Genomic DNA, 18,972 nt, shown 5'->3' with positions numbered 1-18,972 from the left:
TAAATCAAATTGTTCCTAGAAAAAGGCAAGCTGGCCAGGCGCGGTGGCTCACGCCTGTAATCCCAGCACTTTGGGAGGCTGAGGCGGATGGATCACCTGAGGTCGGGAGTTCGAGACCAGCCTGACCAACATGGAGAAACCCTGTCTCTACTAAAAATACAAAATTAGCTGGGTGTGGTGGTGCATGCCTGTAATCCCAGCTACTTGGGAGGCTGAGGCAGGGGAATCGCTTCAACCTGGGAGGTGGAGGTTGTGGTGAGCCGAGATTGTGCCATTGCACTCCAGCCTGGGTAACAAGAACAAAACTCCTTCTCAAAATAAAATAAATAAAATAAAATAATAAAGAAAAAGGCAACCTGGCGGGGCATGGTAGCTCATGCCTGTACTCCCAGCACTTTGGGAGGCCAAGGTGGGCAAATCGCTTGAACTCAGGAGTTGTAGACCAGTCTGGGTAACATGGCAAAACACTGTCTCTGCCAAAAATAAAAAAATTTCAAAATTTTTAAAAAATTAGCCGATGTGGTGGCGTGGGCCTGTGGTCCCAGCTACTCAGGAGACTGGGATGGGAGGATCGCTTGAGCCCAGGACCTCAGGACCTGGAGGTTGCAGTGAGCAGAGAATGCACCACTGCCCTCCAGCCTAGGCAACAGAGTGAGACCCTATGGGGAAAAAAAGAGAGAGAGAGAGAAAGAAAAAGAGAGAGGAAGGAAGGAGGGAGGGAGGGAAGGAAGAAAGGAAGGAAGGAAGGAAGGAAGGAAGGGAGGGAGGGAGGGAGGGAGGGAGGGAGGGAGGGAGGGAGGGAGGGAGGGACGGGCGGGCAACTTATTCTTGTCACTTTTTAAATTTTTTTATTTTTATTTTTATTTTTTTTGAGACAGAGTCTCGCTCTGTTGCCCCGAGCTGGAGCGCAGTGGCACGATCTCGGCTCACTGGTTCAACCGATTCTCCTGCCTCAGCCTCCTGAGTAGCTGAGACTACAGGCACTTGCCACCATGCCCGGCTAATTTTTCTATTTTTACTAGAAACGGGGTTTCACCATGTTGGTCAGGCTGTTCTCGAACTCCTGACCTCGTGATCTGCCCGCCTGGGCCTCCCAAAGTGCTGGGATTACAGGCATGAACCACCGCGCCCGGCCATCTTGTCATCTGTCTTAACGATCCTTGCTGAGATACAAAAAAGTTCAGTTTTCTTTGTCCAACAGAGCAGTGAGATAATGGAGCTTGAGAACTTTCTATCAAGGTAGGAGAGTAGCCAATGCCCAGAGCAGAGCAGTGAGATAATGGAGCTTGAGAACTTTCTATGAAGGTAGGAGAGTAGCCAATGCCCAGAGCCTAAAAAAGGGGCCTCTGAGGATTTGCTCCCTGGTTACCAGGGCAGGATTCCCTATAGAAAACCAAGCTCACTCCGATTTCTAATGTACACCAGTTTTCAATCCCAGATATTTCTTTTTCCCCTTCCAAACCCATTTTAAAAAGGAATAATAGGCCGAGCGCGGTGGCTCACGCCTGTAATCTCAGACTTTGGGAGGCTGAGGTGAGCAGATTACAAGGTCAGGAGTTCAGAAACAGCCTGGCCAAGATGGTGAAACCCCTTCTCTACTAAAAATACAAAAAAAAAAAAAAAATTAGCCGGGCATGGTGGCAGGCGCCTGTAATCCCAGCTACTCGGGAGGTTGAGATAGAGAATGCTTGAACCCCGGAGGCAGAGGTTGCAGTGAGCCAAGATGGCGCCACTGCACTCCAGCCTGGGCGACAGAGCGAGACTCCATCTCAAAAAAATAAATAAATAAATAAAAATAACTTGCATTATCATGCACTTAGTCACCCCTTGAAAATAAAATAAGATACTTGACATCCTTCATAAAATAATCAAACTAGCTCTCAAAACCTGAGTGAATAAAGTAAAAATTCTCAGCCCCTGCATTGCTCCAATGAGGATGCAAGGGCTGGGAATTTTATATAAATTATATAAATCTTAAAGAGGTCTTAAACATCATTTAGTCCAGTGGCTTTGGGGAAGGTTATTTAAGTCTTTTCTGCCTATTTCCCTGTTTGGAATGGAAATGATTCATGTTCTGCCAACGATGTCAGGTGGTCTGAAGAGTCATATAAGATGATATGAGTGCCAATTAGAAAGTATAAAAACATGAGTTCGGGGTAGTCTGTTCATCCATTAGCTATGTATTGAATGCTTACTCTGTGCCAGGAACTGGGCTAGTTAGTGAGGCCTGATTCACATTTAACATAGGGTCATTAGGAAGGCCTCTTTGAGATTCCTTCAGTTTTGAAGCACTCCGCTGCCTGAGTGAAGAGTGCAGACACACCTACATGGAACTTTCAGTGTAGTCATAAGAAATTCCTGCCTCCATTATAAGAGCAGTCATAGCATTGGGGAGAAATAAAACATGGGCCAGGTGCGGTGGCTCACGCCTGTAATTCAGCACTTTGGGAGATTGAGGCAAGCAGATCACTTGAGGTCAGGAGTTTGAGACTAGCCTGGCCAACATGGTGAAACCCCATCTCTACTAAAAATACAAAAATTAGCCATGCATGGTGGTGCGTGTCTATAATCCCAGCTACGCAGGAGGCTGAGGCATGAGAATCGCTTGAACCTGGGAGGCAGAGGTTGCAGTGAGCAAAGATCATGCCACTGCACTCCAGCCTGGGTGACAGAGCGAGAATCTGTCTCAAAAAAAAAAAAAGAAAAAAAGTGAACCACGACTGATCTCCAAACTCAGGTTTGCACTCTACCCAACCAGAGCATTGTTGGACTGAGTATTCAGCTGCTGCACAATGTCTATCATCCATCCAGAACTGACCCTGAGGGGCGAGCAGGTAGCCAGGTAGGGGAGAGAAGTGTAGCTCATGGGTATCCCTCCCCATTCTAGGGGTCACTGCATTCCTTTGTAAGATGAGAGGCTGAGATGAAGTCAGGGTTTTTCAAACTAAGAGCTCACTAGGGTTATAAAGTCAATTTAGTGTGGGATCCGTTTTTTGTTTTTTAAACGAAATGGTATAGACTACAAACGATTAGAATGCATTGCAAAAGCAAGGGTAAGTAGTGTCTCCAAATGTGTTTCAGATATATATGTATGACCTAGGTCATAATGAAAAACGCAGTTCTTGCTGTGGGTTGCAGCTTTAAAAAGTTTTGAAAGCCTTTAGACTAAATGATGTTTAAGACCTCTTCTCGCTCTGAAATTCTTTGATTCCGTGAGCTGTTGGCACGTCATCTTTCATTTTAAAAACACTGTTGCCCTCTGGTGGTGAAATGCAGCAATAGCTACGGTAGTAAATTCAAGGAAGAACTAAATGCTAGCTGGAGTCGGGTGGAGTGGAGTGGAGTAAGTGTTTTGTTTTGTTGCTAATTGTAGGCGAAATCACAGACCAGGATTTGTGTTCCCTCACTGACCCCACCTGATGCCTCTCTTACCTGGCCTTACACTACCTTTCCATAACCAGAGGCTTTTACTTTTCTAATATTACATGGCATAGGCTCAGGACCCACAGTTGGAGTGGTGGGAGATTTTGGATTGTGCTGAGCGATCTTATGCTTCCCAGGGATGCCTGGATCATCCCCACAATGTTTGCCCTGCTCCTGACTATTCGAGGCTGTCCCTTACTTGGAGACAAGTCTCCTCTTGCCACTCAGCAAGTTCTGGGACCACTGGCTCTGCATGCAGCATTTGGTGAGAGGTCGGCCTTTTACTAACATTTTGAGAGACTAGCCGAAATCTTCAAGTGCACACACTCCATAAGAAAGTCAACCCATTCTGGAATCCACTGCTGTTTAGGAGTTGGCCACTTAAACAAAACACCCTCTGACCAGGTCAAGACCAGTTGTTGGAAACATACTTTAAACAGTTGATCGAAGCGTATGGGGAGAGGGGAGTTATGCCCATACCTTAATTGCTTCGATTTAAAATAAAATCTGAAAGTGTACATTTATCATCTATCTTTTGATATAGGGCCAAGGCCATTTAATTGGAGCTCCTTGCAGTCTGCATTAGTCATTTCTTCCATTCTTATAAAGGAATATCTGAGGTTGGGTAATTTATAAAGAAAAGAGCTTTGATTGGCTCATGGTTTTGCAGGCTCCACAGGAAGTGTGGTGCTGGCATCTGCTTCTGGTGAGGCCTCAAGGAGCTTACAATCATGGCGGAGGGCAACAGGGAGCCAGCATGTCACATAGCAAGAACGGGAGCAAGAGAGCAAGCGGGGAGCTGCCACATACTTGAACAACCAGATCTCAGAGCAAGCATTCACGTATCACCAGGGGATGGTGTTAAACCCTTCATAAGGGACCCACCTCCATAATCCAGTCACCTCCCACCAGGGCCCCCTCATCTACAAATTGGGAAGCACATTTCAACATGAGATTTGAAGAGGACAGACATCCAAACCATATCACAGTCTTTCTAGCAAGAAAACACACCCATGAGGAATCGTTTGTGGTTTGCATTTTTGTTATAGTGGAATGAGCGTGCAAAGAATACGCTGAACAATCCTCTGCTTTTGCTTTTTCTTGCCTAATCTCAGCTTATTGACACCAATTCAACAGCTAAATTTCTAAAGCATTTAACTTGACTTCATGGACATGACGTCTTTGTTTGTACCCGCTCTTCACCAGTTTACATAATATTTACTTATGTAATTAGGTACTAAGTACATCTAATATATGCAAGTTTGGGAGCAAAGCAGCTGGCTTTGGGTAAGCGTCAGGCTGGGCCCATACAGGCCACTAGGCAGGAGCCCATGCTCTGGGGTTCAGGCCACCGTGGGTCTGACAGCAAGCATGGAGCCCTGTCCTCTAGGCCACAAGGCAGTTAGGAGAGCACTTACTCTACTAAGAAAAACTTTATTCCTTTGTGACTTCTCAATCTATAAAGCACGTTACTACAACATAATTTATCTAAGTACTGCTCTTGAGGTCTCTCTCTCTCCATTAATGTCAATAATTCAGAGGTGATCATTCAGAAGACTAGGAAAGCAAGACATTAAATAGTCTATAGAAACAAAAACTGGAGAACTAAAAAGGCTGCAATGAACATAGAGGGAGAAGATAAGTAATAAAATACTCAAGTGAACTAGTCTTAATTTTCCTGTAAGGAAAGCTCCCAAGGGCTTTTATAGGCATTAGGAAAGAATGGCAGGGAGGGGGATATTTGCAAGATTATGCTCGGATCTCTTCAGTGCCCTCACACTGCCCTAAGGATGAAACAGAACAATTCTGAAAGCACAGGACAGGCAGGAATCTCTCCTTCCAGGCAATGTTCATGCTGAAATGGCACAGATGTGCCTACAGTCTCCACCCCACCACCCACCACAGCACCCACCCGGTCCGCAGACTCTGATTGCAGAGTCTGGGTCTAGCATGGGGTGGGAAAGGCCACTTGGGCCTGGGGTTAAAGCTTTGACTTTGACCTCCTTGGCACTTTGCCCCAATCTCCTAAGCTAACTGCACCCGGATGAGCTAGCCAGTAGGAATGTTGTTTTACCCTTTTTTATAATAAATTGTTTTTAAACCACAATTTTTTTTAACAGCCCACAACATTTTCCACTTGGCTTTCCACATGTGGAGTCATAGCCAAGGATGCATGTAATCACAGAGCATTAGTAATGTCCCACATCAGGACTGGCGGTGGTGGGTCATGATTGTTAACTGCCGGAAGTCTGGCTTGGCTGCAGACTCATCCTTTAAGGACCTAGGTTGTTCTGCTGGAGACTGCATGTAAATAATCCGCGCACAACGACTGACATTATGAGGTGTGGAAGGTTACACATACACACACACACTTGCCCAAATCCAGCCTGACCCTTGATCTCACTTGCTGTTAAGCAGTATATCACCCCAGAGATGTATGACACTTATGTGACCTCAGCATTTATTTGCCTTTTTGGATGGTGCCTCAGTTGAAGAATGTTTCACAGAGACGGTCCCACAGTGGTTGGAGACAGTAGCCATAACAAGTCCACTCTGGCTGACTTGCCATGGTTGTTCAGGATGTCTCTAGCCAGAAAAGTCAAATTACGAAAGGAAATCTTGGCCGGGCATGTTGGCTCACGCCTATATTCCCAGCACTTTGGGAGGCCGAGGTTGGAGGACTGCTTGAGCCCAAGAGTTCAAGACCAGCCTGCCGTGATGAGACCCCATCTCTACAAAGAATAAATTAACTGCGTGTGGTGGCACATACTTGTAGTCCCAGCTACTTGGAAGGTTGAGATGGGAGGATCACCTGACCTCAGGAAAGTTGAGGCTGCAGTGAGCCCTGATTGCACCACTGCCTTCCAGGCTGGGCTAACAGAGTGAGACCCTGTCTGAAAAAAAAGAAAGGGAGTCTTGTACCATGGCCGTGTATGGGATGTATGCGATCCATGGTCATCCCAAGGGCACATGCCCACACAGAACGTGACATTAAGGATCACAGTAATTCTGTATCATTATTGTGTCCTACTGCTGCTATAACAAATGACCTCAGATTTAGTGAGTTAAAACAACACAAACTTACTCACTTATGGTTCTGGAGGGTAGAAGCGTGAAATGGGTCTCCCTGGGCTCAAATTAAGGTGTCTGCAGGGCTTTGTGCCTGCTGGAGGCTCTAGGGGAGAATCCATTTCCAGCTTCTAGAGACCACCTGTGCTCCTTGGCTCATGACTGCATCCTCTATCAAAGCAAGCAGCATAGAATCTTCTGATTATGGCACTACTGTCTGCTTCTCACAGGACCTTGTGATTACGTTATGCCCACAGGAATAATCCAGGATAATCCCCCCATCTCAAGATCCTTAATCACATTGGCAAAATCCTTTTTGCCATGTAAAATAACATATTCACAGATGCCAGGGATTAGGAAGTGGACATCTTTGGGCATGGGGTGTGTGTGGGGGACATTACTCAGCCTACCACAGCCAGTGTCCAGGCTGGCTGTGAGCTCCTGCAAGTATTTACCACTCTGCCCGACATATGCCGGTACCCAGAAAATGCAGCTCTTGCTCCCACCTCCTGTCTTGCTGGCCTCTGCAGCCTTGCTAATCTCACATGTGAACCCACCTGCCCTCTCCTGTCGATCTCAGTACTCGACCATAGGCAGCTTTGTCAAAGCTTTTGAACAGCCAATTTTCTTTCCACTGTGCCCATGTGCTTGCCTATCCCAAATGAGATGGTCGGCTTCTACAGGGCGCAAGGTCTCTCTCTCTTCATGGTACTAGCACACGGCCTGCTAGAGACAAATATTAGATATTTGTTAAATTAAATGAAGGTAGCTGGAAGGATGCTGAAATCATTGAGGCACCTGGAACAGGGAGACAGGCCAGGACCTAGCCCATTCCCATTGCTTCAGGCAGGAGAAAAGGAGACCTGAAGCCTCATGTCCCGCTCTCAACCAGCCTTTTCTGATTATCCCCCCCTGAGGCCAGAGGGGATCTGGAGGGGGCAGCTGCCTCTGGCCACTTCCTCTCACTTCCTACCCCAAATCAAGAATGTGGGACCCAGGGTTGGCTGAGAGAGAGGACACACAGTATTCTGGCTGTCCTCTCCACTGCTACTTAGCCTGAGAAAGCAAAGCATTCGCACGCAAAGGGCTCCTTGGGCCCCAATGCCTGGGCCTGATCGGAAGGTAACTGACTTCTGTTCCATAAACTGTATTTGCTTTATCTGGCCTTGCTCGAGAGAAGGAAAATGCAATAAGATGATTCCAGGGTATAATACAATATATTGATGCCGTCTCCGTCTGGAACATAAGATAGCACAGCAATTTCTATTCACAAATGAGTTGTTTACTTGTCTCCAAGCAAGCCTGACTCATAAAAGTAACCTTATAAAATGAAGAAGTTTGCTTTTACTGGAATAGTCTGACATTTATGTTTTCTTACCAAATGTGAATGCTGGAGGCAACATTTAGGAGCTGTTAGACCAGTGAGTCCCAAGATGCATGGAGGGAGACTGGAATTACCTGTGAGCTCGTCCCCACCTACCTGCACTGCCAGCCTGAGAACAGGAAATTTAACCTTGTCACAGTCGGCACTAACGCAACAGGAAGGACCAGCACTTAGCAACCAATGACAGACACCACAGAGAGGAAGATAAATGGGAAGTGTTTTCTGTAGAGGAGCTTTGGGCAGAATCATGTCTGTGGAGACTCCTCCATGTGGTGGTGCACAGCAAGGTTTCTCCACGATACCATCCCTGCTCTTTTATTTGCTCCACGTTTTTGTGGTGTTTTGAGAGAGTTTAAAGGGGATGTTAGATCTTTTTTTTTTTTTTTTTTTTTTTTGAGACGCAGTCTCCCTCTGTCACCCAGGCTGGAGCCCAGTGGCGCGATCTCTGCTCACTGCAAGCTCCGCCTCCTGGGTTCACGCCATTCTCCTGCCTCAGCCTCCCAAGTAGCTAGGACTACAGGCGCCCGCCACCACACCCAGCTAATTTTTTGTATTTTTAGTAGAGACAGGGTTTCACCATATTGGCCAGGACAGTCTCGATCTCCCGACCTCGTGATCCACCCGCCTCAGCCTCCCAAAGTGCTGGGATTACAGGCATGAACCACTGTGCCCGGCCAGGATGTTTGATGTTTTACATGTGCTCTTAGAACACATAAATACCTATTCTCTATCCCTCATCAAGTTCCTCGGGTTCATTTCTAACACACCTAATATTTCAATGACTTTACCCAATCTTTCAAATACTGGAAAACATTTAAATATTTTAATATTTCAAATTGACTTTATGCAATTTTGGTGATTTTATGCAATCTTCAAAAAAAGTGGGTAGTGCCTAATGTAAAGATAGTACAGACACCTACTGGAAGAAAAATCTTTGATCCATTAACATGAAAACAAAGCTTTGTTGTTTACTATAAACAGCTTTCACGAAAACAGGACGTGACATTGTAGAGTTGTATTAGAATGAGCAGTTTTAACTTCTTGGTGCATATATAAATGTCATTATAAAATAAAGTAGTTATCCATGTAACAGGAAGCAAGGAAGGAATTTTCTTTAAAAATTATTTTAGTCCAAAGTGCCTTCTTCAAGTGTTCCTTCTGGATACTCTTTTTTTTTTTTTTTTTTTTTTTGAGTTTCGTTCTTGTTGCCCAGGCTGGAGTGCAATGACACGATCTCAGCTCACTGCAACCTCCACCTCCTGGATTCAAGCGATTCTCCTGCCTTAGCCTCCCGAGTAGCTGGACTTACAGGTGTGCGCCACCACGCCCAGCTAATTTTGTATTTTTAGTAGAGACGAGGTTTCTCCTTGTTGGTCAGGCTGGTCTTGAACTCCCGACCTCAGGTGATCCGCCCACCTTGGCCTCCCAGAGTGCTGGGATTACAGGCATGAGCCACCACGCCCAGCCCAAGTGTTCCTTCTTGAAGAACAGCACATACTGTGTCACCATGGAGTTTATCAGTTGCACCTGCTGAAGCAGAGGGTAGACCTGCCGCCTGCACTCTCTGAGGTATCATAACCTGATTCACCAGAAACTCCAGGCTCCTGAAGTCAGCACACTTCAAAAGAACACTCCTCCATTTCATCTGGTCCTGATGAGACTCTCAGGCATTCAGAGAGAATTGATGGTCCCGCCATCAATCTCCTATTTAGTGGTCAGCTGTATCCTAGTGATTGTCATCTGATCTACATGTCACTTCCTACCTGCACCCCTCAGACCTTCAGTGGTTCCGCTCAGCAGCTAAAGAGTTCTCGAAGTGTGGTCCCTGGACCAACAGGATCAGCATCATGTGGAACTTGTTAAAATGCAACTTCTCAGGCCCCACCCCACACCTCCTGAATCAAAACTCTGGGTGTGGACCCAGCATGCTGGGTCTTAGCAAGTCCTGTAGGGGATTAGCGTGGCACACTCAGGTTTGAGACTCACCGCTTTAGAATGAAGTCCCTATAAGAGACCATCTCTAATCTGGCCTGCACCCACCATTGTAACCTCAGCCCCAAGTCTACCCTGACTTAATGTGCTGACTGCCCTAGGCTGGGCTGCTCGCTTCCATGCCCTGGCACACAAGCTACCTTTCCAGAGCACCCTCTCCCTCTCTCTTGGCTTTTCTAATCCTAGTCTTTCCTGGAGATGTCCCCACCTGCACTGGGTCATGCTTTCATTTATACCTTGTCTGAAAGGGTCTGCATCCAGGGGCTCCTTCTAAAGTCTCAGATCACCTTTACTTCCATCTGTTATGGGTTGAGGTGTGTCTTCTAAAAAGAAATGTTATATCCAAAAAGTTCTAACCCTCAGTGACTAGGAATGTGACCTTAGTTGTAAACAGAGTCTTTGAAGATGTAATCAAGTTAAGATGAAGTCATACTGGATTAGAATGGGCCCTAAATCCAATGGCTGGTGTCCTTATATAATATTAAGGCCATGTGGATATGCAAACAGACTCAGGGGAAGACCATCATTTAAAGATAAAGGCAGCCTGGAGGATCCCTTGAGCCCAGGAGTTTGAGGCTGCAGTGAGCTATGATTGCACCACTGCACTCCAGCCTGGGTGAACAGAGCAAGACCCACCTCAAAAACAAACAAACAAACAATAATAGAGACAGAGATTGGAGTGACTCAGTTGCAAAACAAAGAACCAAGATTGAAAGCCACCATCTGAAACTAGAAAGAGGCAAGGAGGGATTCTATCCAGAGTCTCAGAGGAAGCATCGCCCTACTGACACCTTGAGATTGGCCTTCTTGCCTCCAGAACTGTATGAGAATAAATATCCATAGTTTTAAGCCACCTAGTTTGTGGTACTTTGTTATAGCAGCCCTAGCACACTAATACACACACCATGCCTGGCAGTCTCCCTTCCAGAGGAAGGTTTGGAGGGGTTCCTGTCCACAGGGACCTTGGTTACAAGCACAGTCCAAGAGCATCACAGTGTGCTTGCACTCTCTCTCTTTCTCACACACACATTCCAGCAGCCAGCTTTTATTCTTCCTTTTCTTAGAGAGGTTGCTGGGCTCTGTTTTTCTGGGCAGTTCTGTGTAGTATTCAGGAAGAACAGGGGCTCTGCAGGCCAGTTTTCCTGCTTCCTGTGTTGTGACTTTGGCCAATTCCTTAACTTTGGTCAAGTGGCTCCATTTCTTCATCTTTAAAATGGTGATGACAATCATACCTACTAAAGGGCTTTAGTGAATAATAAGTTAGTACACAGGTACCATGTTGGGTCAGGTGAGGCACATAGTAAGAGTATAACAATCGCTTTTATCATGATTCCCTCTGATGGTGGCAGGATGCTTCATATGTAAGCACTGAATGAATGCTTAATATTGATTTGCTAAGGATTTGAGGAACATTTACCAAAAAATAAATAAAATCTAGGGTGATGAGTTCAGGTCTTTGAAGGCATTCCATTGTACTCTCTCTCAAATACGTCTTTGAAAGTGGCCTTTTTCCCTCCAAACTGATTGTAAATCAAACCAAACTCAAAGTGTTGATCAGTCCCTGAAGAGTACATGGTGGAGGCCGGGCGCAGTGGCTCACACCTGTAATCCCAGCACTTTGGGAGGCAGAGGCGGGTGGATCATGAGGTCAGGAGATCGAGACCATCCTTGCTAACACGGTGAAACCCCGTCTCTACTAAAAATACAAAAAATTAGCCAGGCGTGGTGGCGGGCGCCTGTAGTCCCAGCTACTTGGGAGGCAGAGGCAGGAGAATGGTGTGAACCCGGGAGGCGGAGCTTGCAGTGAGCTGAGATCGCACCACTGCACTCCAGCCTGGGTGACAGAGACTCCGTCTCAAAAAAAACAAACAAACAAAGAAAAAAGAGTACATGGTGGTATGGCATACCAGGAACAGGAGGTGGAAGGTATATGGGGCGGGGGATGGGACTGCCACTTCTCACTGACCAGTGGGGCCAAAAATCACCTGTTAAATAAACATACAAAAAGTAATGGCCAGGTGCAGTGGCTCACACCTGTAATCCCAGCACTTTGGGAGGCCGAGGCAGATGGATCACCTGAGGTTAGGAGTTTGAGACCAGCCTGGCCAACATGGTAAAACCCTGTATCTGCTAAAAATAGAAAGATTAGCCGGGTATGGTGGTATGGTGGCAAACGCCTGTAATCCCAGCTTCTTGGGAGGCTGAGGCAAGACAACTGCTTGAACCTGGGAGGTGGAGGTTGCAGTGAGCCAAGACTGCACCATTGCACTCCAGCCTGGGTGAGAGAGTGAGACTCTGTCTCAAAATTAATTAATTAATTAATTAATTAATTAAAATAAAATAAAAATAAAAAAGATTAGAGCATAAACCATGTTATTATTGGCCCATGATTACGAAGAATTTAGTTCCAGGCTGTAGTATACAAGACCCCTTTTATACATATTTTTTAAAAAACCTTCAGTGAAGAGCTACTAATTGAGTTCTTCAGGTTATACAGTCATATGGTCATTTGCTTGCTTTTTCTTATTAAATAGCCCTTTTCTGAAAAATATTGGAACAATATGCTCTGCCTTTGGCTGTCTATAAAGAGAGGGATTCAAGTTTCCTGATCTGTTTCACAGATGGACAGTTCTGGCAGTATGTGGGGGAAAGGAATGAAATCACTGTAATCTACATTACAGGAATCCTCCTTTCCTCAGGAAAGCTAGAATTGTTGGTCACCTTTGCCTCATGTCAGATTTGGCTGTTTCAAAAATGTCTACTTACTTTTCTCATGGCTTTGAATTGAATGGATTAGCTTTACACCATCTGGCTGTAACAACCTGTTGTGTAAGTCCCAGAGGGAGCATCCCTGGGCAAGACCAGAGGTCTTTATGAGGTGGGTGCCTCCAAAGCCTCACCTCCCCACATGATGCCTCAGTGAACATCCTTGTATGAGTCAGTTTCTTCACAGACCTCCATCACAATTTCTCTGGGATACTTGCCCAGAGTAGTATGTCTAGGTCATAGGGCATTCACACATAAACTTGATTTGACCACATATGCCAGATTGCATAGGCCAGACTGCAGTCGTAAAGCCCAGACCCCACCCAGCAATGGGCCCTGTCCACTTTCTGAGTGCCAGTCTACTAATGGTACTGTACTAACTCATTGCTTATTTAATTTACATTTCTATGTTCCTGTAATTACTAATGAGTTTGAGTAGGCCTTCAGAGCTTTGTTAGCGTACTTAATACATGTAGGGTGCTTAGAACAGTAGCAGGCAACTGGCCCAATTATTGGGCTACTTGCATTATTCTGTACACACAAGCATCTTTTAAATGACACAATGTTAAAAATGTTTTAAGGCCGCGCGCAGTGGCTCACGCCTGTAATCCCAGCACTTTGGGAGGCTGAGGCAGGCAGATCACGAGGTTAGGAGATCAAGACCATCCTGGCTAACACGGTGAAACTCCGTCTCTACTGAAAATACAAAAAGTCAGCCAGGCATGGTGGCATGTGCCTGTAGTCCCAGCTACTTGGGAGACTGAGGCAGCAGAATCTCTTGAACCCAGGAGGCAGAGGTTGCAGTGAGCTGAGATGACACAACTGTGCTCCAACCTGGGTGACAGAGCGAGACTCTGTCTCAAAAAAAAAAAAAAAAAAAAAAAAAAAAATTGTCTTAATGTAAAATGTTGTATTCTAGTGATGATTTCTGATCTTGAATTACCTGCTTATTTTTTACTTTCTGATAGGACTTGGGGTTTGATGGTTTATGACTACTCTCACACAGCTGGTGTGAGGGTGGCCTGCTGCAGCCTGGCTGGGGGGCAACCTGGTATACTTGATCCACCATATGCTTCTCTCCATTTCCACTGTCCTCACCTCTCCCCCGCCCCCTCAGCCAGCCTCCTGCTCTCTCTGCATTCATTCTGCACAACTCCTCACTCCAGCATCATTCTCCACACTCCAGCTAGAGGGATCTTTTCAAAATCCCTCCTTCTCGTCCCTAGCTTTCCATTTCTCTCAGGACAAAATCCTCTCTGTGGCCTGCAGGTGTGGCTCTTGCCACCCAGTCAGCCGCTTACGTCCCAGCTCCAGCTCCAGTCTTTCTGCCCTGAAGCCCCATGGCTGCTCCTCAGACCCTTGCCAGCTCTCCTCCCCCAACCAAGACCAATTCCTTCTTCATCTTTGGAGTTCAGCTCAAATGTCGCTTCCCTGATCTCTAGACTAGATTAATTCTCCAGCTATCCTTTCATAGCTCTTAAGTCAGCCACAATCAAATAATCACTCCTACAATGCTCTACTTAAGGCCCTCTCCGATAGGCTGCCCTGAGAGCAGCTGCTGCTGTTTTGCTCTCGTTCCTGCACCCAGCACAGTACTTGGAATAAGGTAGAAGCTGAAATCATGGAGTGATGTTGAACAACAAGGACCCGTTTATCACAGAACATTTTAAATCAAGGAGAGCCAAAGTCCAACACAATCCTAAAACCACTGGAGAGCAAGTGCGAGACACCGCATCCAGAGGAAGGTGGCCCTGGCTCCCACCCACCTCACACACAGGCCTGTGGCTGTGCGTGGCTCATCTCACCAGAGCAAAGCAGCACGGGGCGCTTGTGACTCAGAGGAAAGGAGAAGAGAGAGGCCTCTGTGAGAGATAAAAGCACTGTGTCTTGATACATGATAAGTACAACCAAAAATATAAAAATTTTATTTTGGATGAAATGTGGACACTTTTAAGAGGCCTTGTTCACTGGGTGCAGTGAGTCACGCCTATAATCCTAGCACTTTGGGAGGCCAAGGCAGGCAGATTGCCTGAGGTGAGGAGTTCGAGACCAGCCTGGGCAACACGGTGAAAACCCGTCTCTACTAAAATACCAAAAATTAGCCGGGTGTGGCAGTGTGCACCTGTAGTCCCAGCTACTCAGCAGGCTGAGGCAGGAGAATTGCTTGAACCCAGGAGGCGGAGGTTGCAGTGAGCTGAGATCATGCCACTTGTACTCCAGCCTGAGTGACAGAGCGAGACTCTGCCTCCACAAAAAAAAATAATAATAAAATAAAATAAATAAAAAAGTGCCTCCTTAAAACAAAATAAAGAAATCAAATCAGCAAAGAAAATAACTCTTTAAAAGCACAGACTCCACACAAGCTCAAAGCCCTTCTCACTTTGCCTCCATGTGTTTCCAGAACACTGTTGCGTCAAATCATACCTTAAGTCCTGTATTTAAAATATGCACAATTATATCAAGAATAAGGAAGACTTGAGTGAATCTTTTTGCATAGCATATAACCATGCCCCAATGTATCACTGATGTGAAAGCTGATGTTCCTCAGGATTCTTATTCTACACATCTTCCCTGGGGGGTTGCATCAAATTCCATGGCTTTCACCACCACCTCTGCTGATCCTACTTCTATAACCCTCAGCATTTTCCGAGACATCTCAAATGTCCCCCTGTGCCAGAGATTGAACCCACCCAACTCAGCTTCCTCCTCATCTCGTGAATGGCCTCCGTGCCCACCCCTGCCCACCTCACAGCTAGAAACCTGAGGGCGTCGCTGACTCCTCTGCAGGAAGCTGTACCCCTACTCAACAGGACAGGCAGACTCCCAGGTGCTGCGGTGCACGTAGCAGGGGCAGGGCTGGTGCACTGACCCATTCAAGGCTTAGAACCCACTGGCAAGCAGAAGTGTTGCCTTCTGAGTGTTAGTTGTTTGCAGGTGCCCATGTGGCTGGGAGCGTGAGAGGCAGGAAGCCTCAGCCTTGTGTTCCTCCCACATTGGCAGGTACTAAAGATGCTGAACTTGAGGAATCTTTGAGATGGAGGGCATGGGAGCCTTGTCTACAGTCTTTCACTACTCATTGGGTGTTTCAGGAGCAACCTTGATGGGAGAACATGTTATATAACGTCCCCTATCCTTCAACTTGGGTCAGTCTCTTGTGTTTAGCCCAGTTCTTCTGCTCTCTCATGCCTGTTTATTTTAGTAATAATAAAAATAGTGAACAGACATTGAATTTTACCCTGACCCAGGCACTGTCCTAAGCTCTGTTTATGCCGTATCCTACTGTTCACAACACCCTGTGTACTGTGGATATGTTTAATGTTGCTCTTCCAGACTTTGGGATCAAGTTCCAAGTCATCTTCAACAAAGTGTGGCTTTCCATGCCCTTGCACCCACCTCCCCAGACACCTTTTCTCCAGCTTCACTGTCCCCCTGGAATTCCAGCTCCTACATCCCACTCCCACACCTTTGTCTGGCTAACACTGGCTCCTCAAAGAGTTAGCTTAGGCCTCACCCACTCTAGAAAGCCTCCTAAACTCAGCACCCTCACACAGGCTGTGCTCAGCCGCACTGATCAGCTACACTACAAACCTGTTTCCAAGATAGAAGGAAAGGCGGGGCTGGATGTCATATTTCCTTATATCTCCCCAAGGCCTGGCATAGTAGTTGGTGAACAGTGAAATGAGTGAATAGACAGACTCGTGTGTGTGCATTGTGTAAACCAAAATCAGTGCTTCAGCTTACAACCGAACTCATTTGAAGACTGACAAGAAGCCCTCAGCAAACTGCTCTGTGTGCAGTGCTCTCAGGAATTCCCTCCCTTCCCCAGCAACATCTATACATGTACAAGTTTAAATATTCCCTACATAAATAATTGCCAAGGAATCCTTTCCTTCCCTTCTCCAGTTTCCCAGCATTTTTTAAGAATCTATAATAGGAATGGATGCTATCCGGTCTATTTAAAATAAAATAATGTTGTTTGGTTATTGCATTGCTATGCTAAGATTCAAAGGAAACTAGTGTTTCCAGAGTCTAACCTTAATCAATGCTATTGAAGTAACTTCAGCTCTATACAACAGCAAGTTCCCTTTCCTCTCTAGGAAATATTTCTTTTACTGATTTATCATTTTGCTCTCTTAAAAAAAAGATGGCAAATAATATAAACTTCTTCTAAACAGTTTAAATTGCCATAATGACATAGATATGCATATTCCAAAATATGCATTGGAATCAATTCAACAGTTTTAAAAGGCTACACATTAACATTTCAGAAGTTTAAAACTATGCTTGCCTGTAAAAACTGCAAAGGGAAGAAAGAGTATAGCATTGGAAGACTTCTTCAGTGTTGGTGATTCATCCTGTCGCAGACTGAAGTTCCACCTCACGCCTGCGCTTGTGGGTCCCCTCTGCCTGTACCGGGCATCCGCCACCTAGATCTGGCGTGGCTGCTTCCTTCCTGTCCTGCCGGTCTCCTCTTTGAGATCACCTCATGCCAAGCACCTTCCTACACCACTGCTCTCTTTCTTCACTCATCAGCCCCTGAAAGCATCTAAATTATTTGTTATGTGTTTGTTGCCAGCATCCCCCATTGGGCTGTGGGTGGCAGAAGAGCAAGTCCTCGTCCGTCCTGCTCGCTCATGTGGCACCAGGACGGGGCGTGGAGCAGGCACTGAGGAGTTGGGGATGAAGGAATTCCCTCCAGCTCCCTGCACACACCTGTTCATTTCTCACAAAGCCACTCCAGTCGGAACGCAACCGTTTCCCTTTCTCAACCTCCCTCTTTGTGAAAAGGCATCAAACAAGCAAGCAGAGTGGCACAATCAGAATAAAATTTGAGATCTTTCTTCCAAGCAATCACCAATTTTATTCAGGTATAAATGCTACAGCTACCATTTGCGTGCCATGTTATCCTAAGAGTGTGATTCCTGGATATGAAGATGTTTAAGGGAGCTTCTACTAGACTAAGATTCAGCTTCTGTGTTCCAGATTAATCCAAAAGAGGGATGTAAAGTTGACGTGGTCTTCAGCACAGAGCGCTACAAACCAGAGGTAAGCTGCCACAACTGGCAAAGTATCCTATTAGCAACTGCTATAAATATGGCTTTGTAAAACAGTGAGAATCTTAATATATAGTGATCAGGAGGTTTGGTTTTGTTTCTTCCTGATTTGGTTCTGTTTCTTCCTGATTTGGTTGCTATTTGTCATCAAGAACTAAAGAACAGAACTAGGCAAGAGCTCAATGTTTAACTACTTCAACTTCATGGTCTTACGCAGGGTTGCATTTAAAACAATCCATATAAGCCATCACCTTCCTCTTCCTTGGGACCCCTGGAAGAGAATTTCATGCTCCCTCTGGTATCCCTCCTAGCTCCTCAGAGTCCTGAGAATGACTCACTCTCAAATGCCAACTTATTCTCTTCCTGTCAGATGGTGACATTTCTTGCCAGCATAGCGTGAGACCAACCCCCTGAGCTAACATACACAGAGGCACTCTGTAAAACACCAGCATGTGCTCCAGCCGTTATTAGCCTCACTACAGCTTTGGCCAAGCAGACCATGCTTTGCCAAGTTTCCTTTTCCCTGTTTTCAGAAGACAGTAAAGAGAAAACTCATAAATTAGAGCCAGATGAGTTTCCTTGTGCTGGGTCAAGCTGAAAGGCGGCAATCAGAGCATGGGCGGAGAGGAGACCAGCCCAAATGGCTCTTTGTCTTGTGCTGAGAAGCAGCCTGGAGCAGGCAGCATCCAGGATTAAAGTGTTCCAGGGTGGCAGAGTTTCGGGAGTGAAGGCATGACTCCCCAACCCCATGCTTCTGGAAGAATGCTCACCAGTACCCAAGTTCCAACATGACAGCAGTATGTTCTGACTTTATTAACCTACGAATTAAAATTTCCTTAAAGCATACGAAAGATGTCTTTGATTGTTAGTGTTGCAAACTGAAAGTGTTAACGCTAGAGAGAATACAATTACTAGATTATTTTCACCAACAATATGCTTCCCTGGATTTGATCCTGTAGATGCATTAAGAGCACAGCCAGCTAATTGAAACGTTTCATTTCAGGGGGTGAAGGGCAGCTCTTTTATCCTCCGGCAACGGCTTTGATTCCATGGAGATGTTTTGAGAGGGAAATGGAAAGGAAAATGAAAGGGGGCAGTACCTGGTTCCTTTTCTCTTCTCTGGAAATGGCTTCGACAACAGAGGAGGCCATGTACTAGCCTCCTTCTGCCCCTTCCTGAATGCTTCCTTCACTGTTTTCCTATGTTGCACCAATAATTAACATCTTAAAGCAGTGCTGAAATTCCCTCTCACTCAAAACCAGCACTCGCAGGAGGAAAAGTTGC

General features: G+C 45.9%; 1 protein-coding gene across 2 annotated transcripts in view; it reads left to right on the top strand.

Annotated features, from left to right (window-relative positions):
• RARRES1 (retinoic acid receptor responder 1) overlaps positions 1–18,972 on the top strand; it is a 36,752-nt gene that overhangs the window by 1,556 nt on the left and 16,224 nt on the right. For both annotated transcript variants that reach the window (XM_050779887.1, XM_050779888.1), the window contains exon 2: positions 17,618–17,680. In XM_050779887.1, the coding sequence (XP_050635844.1) occupies positions 17,618–17,680 (63 nt within the window). The remainder of the gene's footprint in view (positions 1–17,617; positions 17,681–18,972) is intronic.

Source organism: Macaca thibetana, chromosome 2 (genome assembly GCF_024542745.1).
Source record: "Macaca thibetana thibetana isolate TM-01 chromosome 2, ASM2454274v1, whole genome shotgun sequence".
Classification (NCBI taxonomy): Eukaryota; Metazoa; Chordata; class Mammalia; order Primates; family Cercopithecidae; genus Macaca; species Macaca thibetana.
The sequence above is the reverse complement of the archived record's forward strand: the minus strand, read 5'-3'. Positions and strand labels throughout refer to the sequence as shown.